The 18,808-nt window shown below is 47.9% G+C and overlaps 1 protein-coding gene across 6 annotated transcripts in view; it reads right to left on the bottom strand.

The window, feature by feature from the left end:
* robo2 (roundabout, axon guidance receptor, homolog 2 (Drosophila)) overlaps positions 1-18,808 on the bottom strand; it is a 155,782-nt gene that overhangs the window by 45,350 nt on the left and 91,624 nt on the right. Inside the window, exon 1 of one of the 6 annotated variants that reach the window (XM_088379991.1) lies at positions 17,869-18,176. The exons of the other annotated variants lie outside the window; for them this stretch is intronic. Coding sequence (XP_088236117.1) covers positions 17,869-17,932 — 64 coding nt within the window. The 5' untranslated portion in view covers positions 17,933-18,176. Of the gene's footprint in view, positions 1-17,868; positions 18,177-18,808 lie in introns of those variants that run through there. 6 annotated transcript variants of the gene reach the window in all.

The raw sequence follows: 18,808 nt of genomic DNA, 5'->3' as shown, positions 1-18,808 counted from the left end.
TAAATAAGAATCCAAGCATCTGCTCAGGTATTGGCCCTCATTTGAGTGCACGACAACAGTAAAAAGCCATTCAGATACAAGAGAAAGGATAAAAAAGGACAAAGGCAATAATATTCAAAAAGGCCATATAAATTACAGGCATGCTAAAACAATAAAAGGTAAACAAACAATAAAAGCTGAAGGGGGGGGAAAAGGCCTTTTAAACATTTAACTGGCGGCGGGGCGGAGGGGGATGCCGCCAGGTGACCCGTAATGGCGGGCAGAAGGGGGAGGCGACTGCTGACTTATAAAAGCCTCATAAAATAAAGGCGAGGGTAACCTTACTTCTTCTAAAGAGACGCTTTGGGAGCCGGCGAATCGCCGTCATCGTAAAACAACAAGATACGCTTCCGCTAAGTGTCCGTCCGTTTGATCCCAGAGAGCGACAAAATTAAATACAATGGGAACAAATTGATCATTTACTCAAGAACTGACGACCGGCGGCACCGCTGTATATCACGGCTCTGTTATTTAGTCATGCTTAACATTAGCGATTAGCTTTAGCATCTGGAGTTCCTAAGAGAACTTGATTTTTTATTTCATTTTATTTCATTTAACCAGAGTACAACAACAAACAGCACCGCTGTTGTGAAGACCAGAGTGACGGCCTTCTGCCCTGGCGCCCTGATACCTTTTCAATGCAACGCACTCTTGTTTGTAGGTCATTGTGCTTTTCTGACAGGATGTCAAAGCATGTCAAACACTAAAATGCCTCAAAATTGGTGCCCTGTATAAAAAGAAAAGGTGGGGAGGGGGGGCCATGGGACCAGACCACTCACCCCCCTTCCATCTCCGGCGTGACAGTCCACCACGGTGGGGGAGACGGTCTAATTTTCCCGCAGCCTGACATCCATTCAGCTTGAGTGATGAGAGGCCGGGGCTGCACGTAGTCACACAGTGCACACGTGGAGAAAATGATGGTGAAGCGGTAAACTCCGAGTGAGCTCGCCTGTGTTGACAGGCCCATTAACTGGCCTCTGCCTGCCATTTCAGTCTCGTGTCACGCCGGACCATTCTGGGGGAAATATCCCCGGCTCGGGCCTCCGGTACGCTCCGGTGCACTGGAGTCGGTCTCGGGCACTGTCCGCTTAGCAATGAGAAAAGCAAACGGCTTGGGTCTAATGGGAAGCCATTCCACCTGTCATCAGGTGCTTCTCTGGAAAAGGCTTGATGAGAATATGCACGAAGCCTTCGGGGCAAGTTAGAGGCAATGAAGACGACACGGGCAGAAATAGGGGGAGGGCCCCCCCTGGGGATCAGGAGGCCTCTGCTGATGAAGATAAATGGACTGCAGTGGTCCATCCATGGACGGTAGAAAATGTTTCAGAAAATGCATGCTGGATGGTCGCACAGTTGGGCGGTGAACTTGAATTCTAATTGATAGTATTTTGGCGGAAAATCCATTTCTAAGCAAAAGCTGAGGAAACAGTACAAGCCCAACACAGCACAGATTGGCGGCAACATCTCAACCCGCTTCCACCAAGTGTGCATGACACTTACTGAGAAGCGTGTGAAGGGCTTCCTCCATGAGTGAAAATGCTTTTATTGGAGGGTGGCGGCCGGAAGGCTTTTACTGCTGACTGACAAGACTAATCGCGCCTGGGCTCCGATTGGAGAAGAATGAGACACAGATGACCATTAGGGGAATCCATGTGAGAGAAGCTTCTGAAGCCTATGATTTGCTACCAAGGCAACACAAACAGCAAATGGAAAAACATTTATAGTCGGAGTCTTGGCTAAAGTCCCAAAATAATAGCTGGGTCAATATGATTTTTTTTTTTAAGAAGGCTGGGGGAGGATTATACAGAGGCTGAAAGAAAACTGATTGTGTCAAATCCATGTCTAGAAATGTTTTCTACGGGCTAAAAACAAAAAATTGCATCAAATACTTCAGTCCACAGCTCAAGCTGAAAAAGAAACGCCAAATAATGAATTCTTTTACCGGCGGGAAAGCGAGAACGGGGTTGTGTTAAACGTGAAAAAGAGGCTTTATTTATTCAACAACCACAATCAGGCACGATTAATTTTCCGGTGGGCGTCGGGAGGATTAATCACAAACATAATTGCCGTGCGGATGTATTTCAAAGCGCTCGTATAGTTCAGGATGTGATGTATTTATTGATATTGCAAACGAGACGGCGTATTTTACCTCGAGGCCCCCGAGGCGGCAGCGCTATCGCATTTTCTGTAAAAATGACGAGACAAAAGACAAAACGCCGCACAAAACAAAACCGTCTGGCTTCGGCGGAGGGGGTACGGGGGGGGGTCTTTATCTGGAGGCACCATGTGGGAATGATAATGACCATCTTGGATTGAAACCAACACGCATTCATCTTGAAGCTCCGGTCCGCCTGGCAAAAACTCTTAATCCCCTTAAGACCCACAGGAAAAAATGGCACTTTGAAGGCCACAAAAACGAGCCATTCTTTGTGAGACTTTAACAAACCCGCGGAATTCCCTCCATCTCCTCGCCGCCATTAAGAGCCTGACACCTTTAAACTGCTAAAACTGAGTCATGAATCATTGCGGCCATTTCTTATTCCTTCCTTCCTTCCTTCCTTCAAACAGTCCTGCGAAGAAGTGAACCAAAACAACGAGGCAACTCCCCCCGCCGATAAACGATTGAAAACTGGCGATAAAAGCCGAGGGAAGCCACAGGGCTAAAGGCGACGCGCTTCTAGCCGTGCGCTAAATCTGATGATGTGTCACGAGCGAGGGCGCCAAGCAAAGCTAAGTGACCCGACGGATGAGTAAGTGGATAAATAAAGGAGTGAAGATTGCAATGGCCGCCTGCCACATTATTTGTGTACACAAGCTGCCGCGGCTTCCTTTCTGCAAATGACTGCACGTTGGCGCGAGTTCTGCGTCGGCGAGCTAATTGCACCTCGGCGAGCGCTCGGCTGCTGGAGTGGAAGATGAGGTGAGTCACCGGGGATGCAGATGGAGATGCCAGCTTGCCGTTTCTCACCTCAAGGTCTCTCGCAGCGCAAGTTTAGAGGAGGAGAATGGGCCCCATGGGGGCCATTACAGACCCTGCATTTGCTCCTCGAAACAAGTCCTATTGCCATCCAATCTCCATGGCGACCACTGGGGTACGACTAAAAGGAAAAGGGAGGACCCCGTGCACATGCCAGTTCCATATTGAACTGTTCATTTGAAGCTGTAGTTCAATCCGGAACCTCGGTTGACCTAACACTTGCCCTCTGACCGGACCTCGACCCCGAATACTAGCTCGACTGAATGTCCTTCACGGGTATCAGACTTTGGTCCTGACCCTAAGTTGAACTAATCTCTTCAAGAGAACGGGATGGATGAGGGTAAATGTAGCAAACCAAATTGGTTGTTCCAAAGTGCAACAGAGCCCGATACCCGACACTTAGCCGACTCGACAGTTTAGACATTGTCAAATGGCTCTATCCCTCACTTGAAGCTTCTAACCATTAGCAGCTCTTTAACCCCAAGCAAACTGGAGTTAGCCCCTTTGAAGAAATGTGGCTAAACTGGAATTAGCCACTTTGAGGAAATGTGGCTAATCGGTTCCAAACCGCACCATGACTTTAAGCCTAATCTTAACCCTTAACCATAATTCCTAAGAAGAATCAACTTCAGGGAGGCAAAACGGATGCAGCATGGAAAAGGGCCATGATAGATGCCAGCCATTTCTTTTTTCCAAATTTCCATTTCCAAAATCCACGGCGACCGACCGCTGAGGTAACCCAATCGCTCAGTGTCAGCGGCACCGAGGCCGGAGCTCCTCCGGTCCCGCTCTGCCCTCGGTGCCAACAAACACAAGGAGCTTGCTCTGGACGAGCTGGCAAAACAAACACTCGCTTGCACAAGGCCCGGCCAGCGAGCCATGTCCTTTCTTAAAAGCCGGACCGGGGAAGAAGGAAAACAAGTACGGATGATTGCCCCTCGTTTCCCAGACATTATTAGCCGTCATGTAACCGTTAATTGAACTGTGGTCTCGTCGGAATATGAGCCCGGCTGCACTTTTTCTCATTAGCCGGATCCTAGCATAGCGGCCAGCGTAATAGCGGCTGGTTGAAAATGTGCTCCGAAGATGGAAGCAGATGATGGGGGCTCGGCGGGTAATTGGGCTCCCCATCCGCCAATTAAAGGGGAAGGAAGAGAGAGAGGGGGGTTGGGGTACGGAGGAAGCCGCCGTCACTTCTTTAGCCGCTTAAATACCGGCCGGTGAACAAACACCTCTCACTTTGTGACGACTGTTTGGCAAACAACTTTTGACGTCAATACAACGGATCAAAAGCAAAGGCGAGGGGGCGGGGCTTGGGAGCACTTGGGCAAACTGGTTAACCATTGCAGGAATGAAGCAATCCAAGGACATGCGTGTTTATTTGGACGACTGTGTCCTCCTTATCCATCCCGAGCTTGATTTAGTAAATGAAACATGGCGTGGTCAATGCAAACTTGATTACATGTCACGGCCACACGGTCGTGCAAAGTCTGCTTGGTGGTTTCCGCTGGGTCTGAACATGAAGCGAGGGGAGGAATCCGTTTCACAACATCATTTTTAAATAACAATTAGCCCTGACTCACTCGGGCAACAATTTCAGGAATGCTCTCTAGAGCTTCAGCTCCTTGTCAAGGAAAATAATTCAAATAACACACCAGGTTCCTTCCACCAGGGATCTTACCTCGAGTTCAAAGATTGAATCATAAAGGAAGTCCAAAGTGGACGAAAAGCACACTCTTGTGGATTCTAAACAACTTCTGGTTGCTTTGCAGCTTTTATTTCAACAGTAAAAAGCTGTGTGTGGTTTGGCAGGGACGACCAGCGCTTTCTGTACAACTGTGAATGAGGACGATGACAATGAAATACGAGGTCAAGCCTCATGAATTCCACACCAAAAAGTTCTCAGTATAACAAAAATGGGGAGTCAGTATTTCACTTTGATGTTTTCATGTGATTAGGGATGACATGGCCTGTTTGCATTGGGGCCAGAGCAAAGAACCCCCTGATGGGGGTGACGTGTTCCCATATCACCCATCAGAAGCAGAAATCTTTGTGCCACTTGCAACCGAGTCAAAATTCACTCCATGTCAGTAATGCGCATGCAAAAAGCTAAATCTGTCAGACGCTGGAAAAACTTGGAAGGCTTCAAACACAGAAACACACGCTCACCCGCAGACAAAAGAAACATGGTGTCAGCAAGTTGGGAAAGTCCAAGAAAAAGAGGTTGAGGGACATCCAAGACTTGCTGCGCGGCCTGTGCCAGTAATTACAAAAGGAACTGCTGAAGCATGGCGTTTACTGAGAGTCATTTACAGCCTCTTATGTCATCAAATGCCTCTGGAGAAAAATAAAAAGGACCTTCTGGCTCTTTTCAACACATGTTCATCACCTTTCCAACACATTTAAACGTGAGTGAGTCCACATTGAGAAACAGATTGGCCATCGGAACCACGGCGGGGAGCCGCTATCGGGACACGGTCCAACAAAATGGAGACCGTCTGGATTTCCTTCCTCGAGGCCTTCGATTTTGTCGGGCTGGTATCCTTACAGGTGTGCGGGCCGGATGCCAAAATGATGTATTGTCAGGGCTGTAAAGGAGCGGGACCTGGCCTCCGACCACGGGGGATAAAGCAGCTGTTGAGGGCGGAAGGATCACCGCAAATAAAAGTTTAACGAGTCCTCGATACGACACGGCGCGACTCCGTCCTCCATATGGAGCTGCGGGGAGGCCTTGCTTCCTGTTCTATGCCCGCAAAGGGACTTCTCAGCTGCTCCTCGCTAACGGTGTCCATCTGGTGCCAAGTACCCCGCCCTGAAGGACTCGCGTTGCGGATAACCTCATGTTACGACCGTCGCAAAACCCTCTCGAAAATGACATATCGGGTCCGTTGACTTGATTTGGTTGGGTTTTGCGCTTCTTCCTGGCTCTGCGCTCCCACTGAATCCCAGCTGGGCTTTAGCACACACCAGCCGGCTGGGTGTCCTTCGAACAAATATTAACTCCTCATCTAGTGGGATTCTTTTTAAAGTGAGTCATTGGGGAGTCAACAGAACATGTGAGGAGATATCCTATTAGGGGCATTAGTTCTAAACCTATTTGCCCTCTTTTTTGCTTGGATCCCTATCAACAAGTGTAACGGAGCCACCAGTTACACACATACATGCGAATGTTATATTTTAAGCGGTACTTAATATACTTGTTAACTAACCAAAGAGCATTTCTATTAACTCATTCAGTGCCATTGACGGTTACAGACGTCAAAGATATTAACTGGGTTGGCAGTGAAATAGTTAAGGGGTGGTATCAATAGCAGACAGGGGGAAATGCTTTGTTTCTACTGGATGCCGGGTTTCTTCCAGAAAATTGAAAAGACGGTGGGTGGTAAAACAGGAAAGCAACATTGTAAATGCTTCCATATGATAAACGATAGTGCAACGATTGTATTCCCATGAGTCTATTCTGCGCACGGCTAACTTCTCTCCCTGCGTCACCTCTCCCTCTGACATCTGCTAATCCTCCCGACCCTTAACCTCCCAAGGAAATGCACTCCCTCAACCTTGACCATTTTTCATTCTTTACCCCGCCTGGCCGTATGCCTGGCGGATGGATCCCTATTAGCCATCAAGATTGCCAAGAGAAACAATTTCAATTCCCGTGCACATACATGCACTCGCGAGCTCTACGGAACCAGGGTACAAAAACCTTGTTATGCAACTGGAGTCGGATCAGGAATGGACTAGCCAACACTTGGATTGTTTCTTTGCGGCACTTCTACATTTCATCGCACATGGATGATACTTTTTCCAGATGATGTTTGTACAGCACATTAGCTTGGACCCAGTTGGTGATGTCTGCGCATTGTGCCACCTGCTCAGAAATCGATGCCAGGCTATTTCTATACGGATGAACATATGGCATGTCTAGACTGCATCACTTGGTTGATGGGAATGCCAGGAAATGTCCACAGAACCCCCCAAAGGCTGAATGTCCAAATCTTCTCCGCCAATCTTGCCTTTTTGCTTTTAAGTCGTCATCCGTTACCTGAACGTAGAGCCCGGTCCTGTTCCATTATGAGAACATAATAAGTCGTAGCTCTCTCCATTAAGGGTGACATGAAAAGCTGAGGCGGGAATCAAATTGTTCCTGCCAACTCAGTGGGCTGTGTAAGCTCTTTGACACAGCATGTTGAAAAACATGATTTGAAACGGGCGGAATTGCTCCGCGGAGGCGTAGATTAATACAAGCTGTATTTCACTCGCTTTCTTTCTGTTTGTTTTGAAAGTCTGTGCGGAGAGACTTGTAAAACAAACTGTACAATGACCGAGCCAGGAGGTGGTCAAATCTTCAAAGTCTCTCAGGTGGTTAGCGTAGTCGCTCGCGTACACAAACGCTACGCTAGCTCAGCCTCATTGTGAGAACAGAAAAAATGGATGCGTAGAAAACACTTGCATGATTTGTCTTCAACTATTAAAAACATAAATAAATAAACACAAGTGTAAGGTACGCCCATCTGAAATCTGAAACGTGAAAACACGCAAGCTAGCAGTAGCTGATGTAGCTAGCCACAGTACGAGCCTGACTAATTATTGCTGAATTCAGTGATTCCCACATAAAATTCAGAAGGATTCTCTTGACTTGACACTTTCTGAAAGAATAGTAGACACTTGATTTCCAGGATACCTACTCTCAGCAAAGTCGCAGATGCATTTTCCAGACTATTCCATCTGACTCTCCACAGCTATTTAGCCGCGCGTTGCGGCGGGCATGCCATGACCACGCTTTGGCCATAATGCTGCTTTTCTAGTTAAAAAAAAAAAAAACGTGAGCGAGAGAGAGGGAGATGCAAAGAGGGAGAGGAAACGACACCACCCTCATCTCATTTCATGCATCTCTTCCCTCAGGCGGGCTGCTCGAGCTCAAGTGAATTGAGGTGGAGTGCTGCGGAGAAGTGGATTTGCGTGGAAAATATCCAAGAGGACGCTGGCCTCATCTCTCTCAGGTCAGCGTACTAAGCGTTTTGAGACCTCCTCCCCCCCGGTCATTCCTAAGTAAGGATATCCAATCAATTCCGATAGCACCCCCCAGGGCCGCCACCATCCCGGGGAACTGCGCATCCCCGCTTTTGCTCCAGATTGGCAAGCTTACGCGTTGAGTAGATTGCCGTTAATTGCTGGAGCTGTGACCTTGCGCGCTTGACGGCAGGGATTTTATTTGCAGTTGTTGCCGCGGCCGCTTATCTACACAATGGGAAGGTGAACGGCCCAACTTGTGGGACTGAGAAGATAAGAGAAATTAGCTCCCTATTGAAATGAGACACGTCAACTTCCCCAATATACAGCTCATTTCCATATTTCCATATTCTATCTACATGATAGACACAATAAAGTTTCAGCAAGGCGAGCGAGATGACACGGTGACATCACTCAACTTGTTTATGTCATCTAAAGCGCAAGGTCCATGTTGAGCCAATTATCTTTGCTAAAATATGCAAAAGTCAACTTCAAAGGACACAAGATGCATATTTGTTATAATGACATGCCCCCCCCCGCGCAAAATCCTGCCCGGCTTATTTTGGGTCACATCGCAGTAATTAAACGAGAGCCCGTGATGTCTTTGCTGTTATTTTTACGCCGGCCATCCTAGCCAGGGGGGGGAGACCACAGCGAAGCGAGTGGCCCGCTCCGCTTGTGGTTCCTCTGGCACGTTACAAATACAGCTCGGCCACCCCTTCTTTTCCATCCTCGACTTGACTGGAGCAACACGACGGACGACGAATCATTGGCTCCGCCAGGCCGGGCCCGGCCGGGCCGCATTGCGCTCTGACCTTAGAACGGTGTCATTTTCCACAATGAAGAAACCAGGCCTACACGTACGCAAACAAAACACACACATCCTTTTTTTTTGTTTTTTCTGGTCCACATCTGCTTCTGTGCTGGTTATTAGTGCACATTTAAAAATACGCATCCAAAAATAAGACATCTGCACATGATCAAAGTCTCTCTGCTGTGGTTAAAACAAAGCCGAGAGGGATCCGAGTGAAGCGAGAGGCATGCAAAAATGACGGGAGGAAGAGGGAGGAGGCCGACAGCACGTAAAAAGAAAGATTATTAAAAAAAAACTCTCCGTGGCTCGTAAAAGCAAAAAAGCAGAAAATAGAGTGTTTACACACAAGTCATTAAGAGCCAATAAGGTGAAGTGGAGGCTGCTCATTTGTTTGCGTTAAGACTACCGCCTCCGTCTCGGCGTGCAATAATAGAATATATTTAGCATGTTAACGCTGGCCTAAACACACACCCGCCGCAGCCTGAGGGTCAAAGGTGAGGAAATGCATAATGAGAATGAGCTCGCCAACAAAATCTGCCACAATAAGTATCAGCGCTCCATTTTTCTTCCACGCTTTTAAAAGTGCATTCAGATAACACGCTTGGTGAAAACGAGCCATCGACGGCATCTTTAACATTCTGCTTTTAATGAAGTCAATTGATTTTTTTTCGACACAGCATAAGGTACATGAAGATAACACTAAGCTGTGTGTGTTATTGATGGAAGACACCATCTGAAATGCTTTAAAAAAAAAAAAAAAAAATCATGTAAAAAAAAAAAAAAAAAGGGAATGAACTTGTACAATACAAACGCAGAAAATAATTGAGAAAAAAAATCATGTTTACATACGGTGGTGACAAGCGTCATGTTGAATGTGTTCAATGATCTTATGGAGCCAACCAGCAGGCATCAAGCCTCCAACAAGCGGCCACAATTACAGACGGCTACCTGCGCCGCCGGACTCACCCACGCCTGAGCGGCGGCCTCATTACCGCCGCCACGCACTCGAGCGTGAGCCGCAGTCGAGGGCCAAGCCGTGAGCACTTGGCGGAACGTCAGGAAAGGGGGAAAAATGTTCCAGTGAATCTGCTGTTTGGAGAGCCAATTAGATGAAAGGAGGGCAGGACTGCGGTGAGACGCCACCGATTCACAAAACATCTGCTGCCAAAGCGGGTAAACTTGGGCAGCGGCGGACAACCTACTCGAACGGATCTCACAAAGAAACGGAAGCAGGCACCGGCTAAAAATAGCCCGCCAAACGGGACGAGGATTTTTCCGTCTTTCCGCAGCTGAAGCCTTTTTGCTTGGCTGGGGCACAAAACCTCCAGCTGTGCCTATGCCACCATATGCATGAAAAAGGCCCATCAAAGAACATATTTCTTTCATTCCAGGCAATTTCCCTAATCCCCAATGAGCTGCAGGGAAGAGGCTGGATGCTGGGGGTGAGCAGGTGGTGCAGGCGAGGGGGAGAATGTCGCACGTGTTTATCTGCGTGCATTATTGTGGACTTACAAAACATTTCTTTGTATTTGTCAGACAAGTTTGCTCCAGGAGAAACATCTAGATCTGGAAGTACAACTCAAGGATTTGGTACGTCATTCTGCTCAAAGCTTTAATATGGGCAAGTGGAGGTTTGAATATGAAAAGGCAGAACTAAAAATTTAGATGGAGCAAAAGGTTTAGGTTGCAAACATGACATGGTTGCACCACCACCGCTCCCCCAGTCAAACAGAGCAAAAATAAAAGCTTCTTAGCCCCGCCCCTAACACAATCACCACTGCATCTAGTTGGAGAACTGCCATCGTTTGTTGAGGGAAAAAAAATGGCAGGTGATGACTGGTGGATTGGTGGTGGTTGCAGGGAGGGGGGGAGGTGCCCTTCGGAAAGCAGTCTGTTCAATTTCCCCCACGTCACCATCGTGCAGCCAACCTGACAGCTCTGAGATGTGAGTGGCAATAACGAGGCGCGCTGTGTCAGCATTTTCATTCCCTTTGCACTCTGACGAACCTCGGGGCTCTGACGGGAGGGAAGGAGGGAGGCGGGGAGGCGCCAAGGGACAACTTGTTTTTGGGAACCCGTTGCAGGGCAATGTGCTCAGCTTTTATGTTGTGATGATAAATGTTTGGGGAGGCGTGTGTTTCCCGTCCTTCCAAGGTCAGCGGCCGCTTCCATATTGCGACAGCGATGGGATGGAAAGCACCAGAGCATTTTTGCAATGTTGGAAACTGGGCTTGACACATGATGTCAATAAGTTCTGGGTTCAAATCCCACAAGGATGGATGTGCCATTGACTGACAAGCGTCTAGGCACCCTTGACAAAGTCTATAGAAAATGGATGCATGGATCGCAAAAGAAAACGCAAACTAACAAGAAGGTCAAGTCAGAGTGCAGTAAAGCGATAGATGAGAAACGCGCAATTAAATACAGAGCCGCTCTTCTTCTTTCACGCACGGGATAGCAGCTACAAGGGAGTTTCCATTACTTTTTGGCGAACCATCTTGGCAACGACAATAAAAAGAGCGGGCGGGCGGAAGGGAAAGGGGGAAAAATGAGAAATGGCCACCTTCCAAGTCTCCTATCCTTCTCTTTATCTGAACCCTGCCCTACACTCTGCCTGGCTGCCTGCCAGCGAGACAGATTTATTATTCCCGCGTACTGGTCGCATCCTCTCGCTGGCGTCTCTGCGGCGAGATTGCCTTCCACGCTTCTGTTTCACGCGCTACGCCTTCCACGGCAAAGGTCATTACTCACGCTACGCATGCTACGCATCTGCATCTGCTTCCGGTTCCCTCGGCACGTACCGCAATCGTCGAAAGAATGAAAGAGGTGGCTAGAGTCGCTTAAAGCAAAGTAAGCGTCTATGCTGTCGACTTTCTTTGCCAGGAAGTGGCACATGTGTTTTGACCCCAGTCTAGATCACACCACAGCAGCCACCCCTTGTTCTTTTTCCTGTGCAGATTGACTGACATGCAGGTACGTACAGGCCACCCCGACCTCGCCAGTTCTGGAACTAATGTGCTGGAACAAGACATCTAACGGGCGCTGCTGGTATCAAAGGCGAGCCCGCCTGCAATGGTAGGGAACCCCCCCCCAGGCAACAACAGGATTGGGGGTTGGGGGGGGGGGCTCCCTGTGTGTTTCAGATCACAGAGCAACCGCACCAGGAGTGTAATAGGCTCCCATCATGACAAGAACCCAAATGAACACACGTGAAGATCAATGTGGGGTATTACAGCGTGTTGATTTCCCATTGAAATTTTCGATGAGATAATTTCCATTCAATGTGTGTTCCGAATCAGAGGAAGCAATGGTGTCCAAAAAATTCAAAGACCATCTTGTCTTCTACAGAGAGCGCATAAGGACACTTGAGACCTTTTAGCCGACCGGTCGGCACTCTCCGACGACATCCGTGCTGCGCTGTTAAAAGCATCGGCGGAAATCGTATTGCTTCGTCTGATGACTTGCACCGATGCGCCCGACCGTCCCTCTCGGCCGCCTCTGGAGAACGTCAGCTCCCGCCCAGATTTGCCCTTGCCCTAACACCGCTTGCTGTGTTATTGGTGCTGTTCCCAAGGTGGTAGAAACCACTTTGTATATTTGTCCTCTTTGAGCATCAAAACATTTCTGATTTATTGGCGCTCTCCGTGAAGGTGAAGTCAAATGAGGTGTCCCGGCGCCAATGCGGCGGCGGTGCGAGGGCACACGTCAGGCCGATGAGAGCGCCGGCCTCCAGTCGAGTGACGAGGCTACGCAACAGCTTTGCTAATTAGTGTAGCAAAATGTCCTCATAATGACACCTGATCACCTGAGCGTGGCAGCGACCATACGGCACCGCAGCGGCAGCCATATTGGCCGAGAAACCGCCGGGAGAGGGATAAAAGAAAAGGGGCAAATGCAAAAAAAGGCTTTTGCCACTAAAACATGCATGACAGAATTGCAAATTGTGCTCCTACCCTCAGGTGGCACGGTTAGGTGTTGCACCTCGGATTAGAGGCGCCTCTAATTAGCCCACTGGGCACCGCTGGGAAAGGGGGAGGAGCCGGTAGTTGATTTTGCACTGACAGCCTTTTCCTGCTCAAATAAATCATCCGTCCTTAGTGCTCATAGAACACTTGAGTTGACAATTTTTTCACGATATGTTTTTACCATCATTGATTGGCTGTCAGGAAGACACTGGCGGAAGTACCTTCATCGGTTGACGGGATTTTGACCGCGATGAAGCTGCCAAACTAGCAAGTCACTAGGTGTGGTAATTAATACGAATCGGGAAAAACAGCATTTCCAGGAGGACGCTTGGGTCTTAATAATTGCTCTGCTTTTCTGCTATCACTCCCACAAGTGTGTGTGTGTGTTGCCATAGTGAGCGAGGCACTGCTGGCGAGATATTGCTCGGTGGGCGTGTAGAGGCTTGTCGTGCCTGCCTCAGCTTCCAACTGGTCCGTGCATCAAAGAAAATGGCAAACCTGCACTCAAAAACACTCGAGGGACACCGCCGACTCCCTGGCACTATCCTCATTTCCGGATCGGATTAAGCAAGCCCGGGACACAGCGGGGACAAGTGGGAGGTCAAAGCACGTGGTCAGGAAAATGCCATGCATTGCTCAAACACAAGTCTGACTTTCTCCTTGCAATATCCGTAAGAAAAAATAGAAGGTTTCAAGCAAGATCTTTCCAACTACACACTGAGATCAATTGAAGATGAGGCTTTGAGCAGCCCCGGTATGCCTTGAACTCGGCGGAGGATGTCTCTCTGCAGGGAAGGGCCTTAAGAGGGGAGCACTATAATCATCTCCCAGTACATGCGTCTGGGTGGTCGGTAAGGAGGAGGAGCCGGGGGAAGATGCATCCAAAACCAGGGGGGCTTTTCTGACAAGGCCTGGGAGTCTAGGCCAGATGGACTATTGTCTGCCGAGTCCAGGGGAGTGGGTGCTCAGAGTCGTCCTTGTGTGGCCCATTCTTTAGCCCATACCTCAGCTTAAGGCTTTGTACCATACATCTTTTATTATTTCCAGAGAGGAGGTCGCTCATTTTTCTCTGCTGGTGTTTTCTGAGAAACGCGTCGGAAAGACAGCGGGAGAATGCTGAGTCGGGGCGTTTGGCAGTCCCCCCCTCCCAAGGGAAACTAAATGATGAGAAGACCAGCGTATAAATCATGGGGCGAAGGCAAACCATCCTGGCTGAATCCGACAGGGACCACCAACTGCATGCATTATGCCCACGAGCTGAAACAAAAGGATACTCCAACATAGCACGATGGGCACCACGGGCGACCTAAGCCATCGGTGGCCTCTCCATGGTCAAGCAGATTGCGACCCTAATGAATAAATATGACAACACACAGCTAGAACTGATCAACGTAAACTGATGCTAACCGAGACATTGACCTAAAGATGGACGCCATGGCCTCATCCCATTGAGCTGCCACGGTTGATCAGAGTTGTCCAAATTGATAACGAGATGCGTCGACACGCAGCAGTAACATCGAATCAAAGCCTCGCCTTCGCAATCAACCTGGAAAGCCAAAGCGTGCGTCACCGTGTCCTATACTTTTCTCAGCCCATTAAGAAAGAATCTCTCTCTGCTGGAGCCATATGGTAGCATTTTTCTGCCCCGCTGCGGTTTTTCGCCCCTGCTCTGTTTCGAGCCATTAATTACATCGCCGCTTTAATTCCGAGCAATGCCTTTACCGCACTTAGAAAGGTTTTTAAGAACACCAAAGATGTTAAGGTCCTGTATCGCCCACGACAAACAAGTAGGGGTTGCCTCTGTAATAATTCTAGTTTCTACCCTCTGAGGTTGTCTACTTGAGCGTTACAAGGTTGAAGGAGGTGCCTGGAATAACAATCCTCCGACGCCTGTCTTAATAGCTTGAATCAGCAAAAAGCCCGGCAGGGAAGTTACGTCTCTTATAAAATAAATCCTGGGATTATTTATGCTTCCCTATAAAAGCTCCACTTAATTATAGCGTTTCAGATTTATAAATTACAGATTGCGAAGATGCTGCTATACTTAGAGCAGAAGAGGGATGGCCTGGCTACTCCAAGAAGGGGGGCAAAGAAGAAACAGGAGTGGAGCAGGATGAGGCCTCTGCGACTGATGTGGTCCACGGCCCGGCCCTTGATCGCCGGGCCATGCGGTGTGCCAGAGTTGGGCAGGAGCGATGGCGGCCATGTTGTCTCAATCAACTGGCTTAGGGTTTTTTTTTTTCCTACTACGATGCGGTGCTACTAAACTGAGTCTTATTGCTGTGACCCGACGCTGACTTCCTGACGTTTTGACAGAATTACAACTTTTGTCTGGTTTTGCTTTGATCCCATTTTCAGCCAGCTTCCAAAAATGGTCTGCTTTTCTGGCATGCCGAAATGGCCATTTGCCACTGCTACTTAGGCACTAACGAGCGTCTACGACTGTCTGTCTCGGCGGCCGGCTCGACACTCTCCCAAAGAGGTGGGAAGCAAATGCGCAACTGCACTTTTTACTTAACAAGCCGCATCCGCCACATGACGTCTCTTTTTATTGATCGCCTCTTGGCGGGGGCCTCGGCCGGCATACGGTGGGATGCTAAAGAGGGTTAATCCCGGTCATCTCCACACTCATTATCTGAATTATCAATGGCCTTCAGCAAGAAAAAAAGCACAGTGCAACATATGAGGACACAGGGTGGTCGCTCAGCCCTCCCCACTCAGAAACGCCCCGAAGCCGGCGAGCACCCCTGAGATGTCCCCGGTGTCAAAGGTTAAGCCAGTGGTCAGTTTTAATGCACTGCAGAGGGTCAACTTGATCACTGTGACCAGGCCAGGGCTTAACCACTTATGATCATTTAGATTCTATTCCCAACAATGTAGAAATGAAATACGATTAATCGTTCGTTAATCGAGGTAGAAAGGGGCATGACTTTGCTGCTACTCCATCTGGCAAAATCTGCTTCTGCCAGATCATTTGAAACTTCTACTTGCACTGCGCTGTTGTGGAGCGCAGGTCACAGAGTCCAGCTGAGGTGCTGTTTGTGGAGGTCAGGCCTGCCATTTCTTATTTGCACACATGTGGCCCGAGGGCTCGAGTGGAGGCGTAAGGTGTTACACCAGCTCAGGCTGCTGATGCCGAGTTGAGAAAGAAAAAAGTCCCTCAGGTGAAGGGGGGGTGGTGGAGACACTCGTCTCCACAGGGCATCTTTACAGGCTCGGAATAAGATTCAACTAATCCGAGGATTGCAAACAATGCTAACAGTTGTCAGATGCTAAACCAATTCAAATGTTTAGAGCTCTTTTTTTTTTTTAAATAATTTTTCCTGGTTGGGTTTGGGAGCGTCGCCAAGATAAAATCATTTTCACCAGGAAAATTTCCCTGATCTAAATTGAGGTCAAGACCACCACAAAGTTTGAATCGTTTTACCAGACCCATTATTAGAGTTCACGCAAGAATCCCAAATTGGCAACAAAGTGTCACTGGAGGCAACACACAGCCTTTGACACATTATAAGCCCCCCACCCCCCTTGGAGCTAATATGCCGCCTTCTCCCTCCCACGGAGCAGCTCGATCCTTTACACGGGCCTCGGGCTACATGGACCCCTAGGCTCATTAGGGGGTGCTGACAGGACCAGTCGTCACCGTGATCCCTCATCATTAAAGCATGTAAATCTGCCTGTCACGCAGACATACACGTATGCCTCTGACACGTTTGACAGGCTGCTTGCTGGGATGTGGGTCCCATCACTTTCACCTGAAAATTTAGAAGGTCCTGCTCATGCATACGCTATGATCATAAATATGGAATGGGCCAGGAAATGGAATTATATGAGCCTTCCATTCAAAAGGGGTCAATAGTCAAGAGCGCATTTGCACACTTGCTAGTTAAGTACAGCGACAATTTATATTTGAATGTCTGAAAACTTGCTATTTAGAGCATTCGAATTTGCACATTTCTGGGACTCATTTATTGTAAGACGGTCGTGTGTCTGGTTTTTGGGTGTCAAGTCAAGTCAAATTTATTTACACAGCCTCAAAGGGCTTCACATAGCCACTCGCAGCTCAATTTTAGATCTACAAGTCGAGCCATCTTTTATATCATAAGTGTCAAACTCAAGGCCCGGGGGCCAGACACGGCCCGCCACATCATTTTATGTGGCCCGCCAAGACAAATTTTGTGTCATTACTAAAATGACAAATTGTCTTCACGACTGACCATATCCCAAAATAAAGCACTGATTTTCTTCGTGTGCAATGACGTTTGGACAGCAGCAGCCGACATGAGCATTCATAGCAGTCAAAAAGGTGTCCAGCAAGTTCGCCGAGATCATGCCAAAGGACTTCATGTGGCTTTAAGCAGACACGCCCCACGCCAAAAAGCATTTGGATTGTGGAAGCAGCCGAGACAAAAGTGGCCAAGCTGGAGGGGCGAGCATCTGCTGCGTTCCCCCCCCCACACCCCAAAGACTGCTGCATGTATAATTCACACTCGGCTCAGCTCGGCTCTCCTTTCCTGCAGACGCGGCATATGGAGACTCGACCGGGAAGTGGGAGCGGCTTTAAGATACGCAATGAGGGGCCGCCGGGAAGCGAGCAAACAAGTTGGCCTTGTTGATTTTACCGCGTGACAAACCGCTACGTACTGCGGGAGCATTTCCAGCCGCACAAATGCCATATCATACATGTCATTTTAGAGTTAAACACAGGGTATATATATAAATATATATATATACATATATATAGCGGAGGCTGGTATATTCATCAAAGACCCAATGAACTCAATCAAGCGACGACACGCACAAGAAAAATAAGAACGAATGTCACTCACCTGATTGTTGCCATTTGCAGCGTCACAGCAGGGAAACATGAAAGACACAAAAAAAGTAGACGTGAGTTGCAGTCAACAAAAACTCAAGCCAAAGTATTGTCAAATAGTCCAATCTTATAGTTAAATAATAAAATAATAACAAAACAAAAAAAATAATAAATGAAATTAAAATTAAATGAATAAAAAATAAAATCAAAATAAAAAAAAGAAAAAAAAAAAAAAAGGCGGTCCTACTTGAGGTTGAAAACACACGCATAGCAACACTTTGTGTCAACACGCTTATCAGGCTGTCAATCATTGCCAGCGGCACGCTCGCAACCTTACAAGCCTTGTTCTGTCATAAGCTGGTCTCCGACTGCTAATTTAAGGCTGTAAAGTGACTTCCTTAAAAAGATAGCAGGACGAGAGGAAACGGCAAACAGATTAAAGAAAAAAAAAAAAGTCTGTTGGATGATGGTGGCCTCGCTGCGCTTTAAGCGCAAAGTAAATACAGCCTAGGACGGCTAATGCGGGTCGGGAGCGGTGATATTTGATAAGGACGTTGAAGTTAGATGCTATCGGGGCAGACGGACGGCTTCATGCCTGGTTTGGACCTGCTCCACTTCAAACAGCAACGCCGAAACCCGTCCTTCATCTTGCAATCTCTTTGTTTGCTTGGATTTCGTTCTTTTCTTAGCGTCGCAATTCACTTCTGGTTCTGTCTTGTTGGAAGTTCCAAGTATAGAACTTGCATGAAATGTGGTTGTTTTCGAAAAATATTTAAAAATATAAATATATTAATGATATAAATATGAAAAAAAAGTCTAAAAATACATTTGAGCTATGAAGAGCCAATATTGAATTTTGTAGATTACTGGTTCTTTCATAAATCCATGTTTTATGACCGTTTTAAAATGAGTCTCTGCGAGCATAATTGAGCATTTCAATCTGGCTTTGGGCATAAACCTCTTCCATCTCCCACCTGACCGCTAAAGAGGGAGGGGCTCCAAGTATCCCCCACGGTTGGCCAAATGACCTTGCTTAACCGACGTTTGGAAAGCCAGGCGGAAGTAATGACCTCATAAAGAGAAAGGGGAAAAAAAGGCAAACGGGGTTCCAGCTGGGGAAAATATTATGTCGCCTGGACGGAACCCCGGGACGGGTGCAGAGGTTAACAGACAGCAAAGTCAAAGGA

This window comes from Syngnathus floridae, chromosome 7 (assembly GCF_059516105.1).
Source record: "Syngnathus floridae isolate MCC-2025c chromosome 7, RoL_Sflo_1.0, whole genome shotgun sequence".
NCBI lineage: Eukaryota > Metazoa > Chordata > Actinopteri > Syngnathiformes > Syngnathidae > Syngnathus > Syngnathus floridae.
Note: the sequence above shows the minus strand (reverse complement) of the source record. Positions and strands in the feature narration are given on the sequence as shown.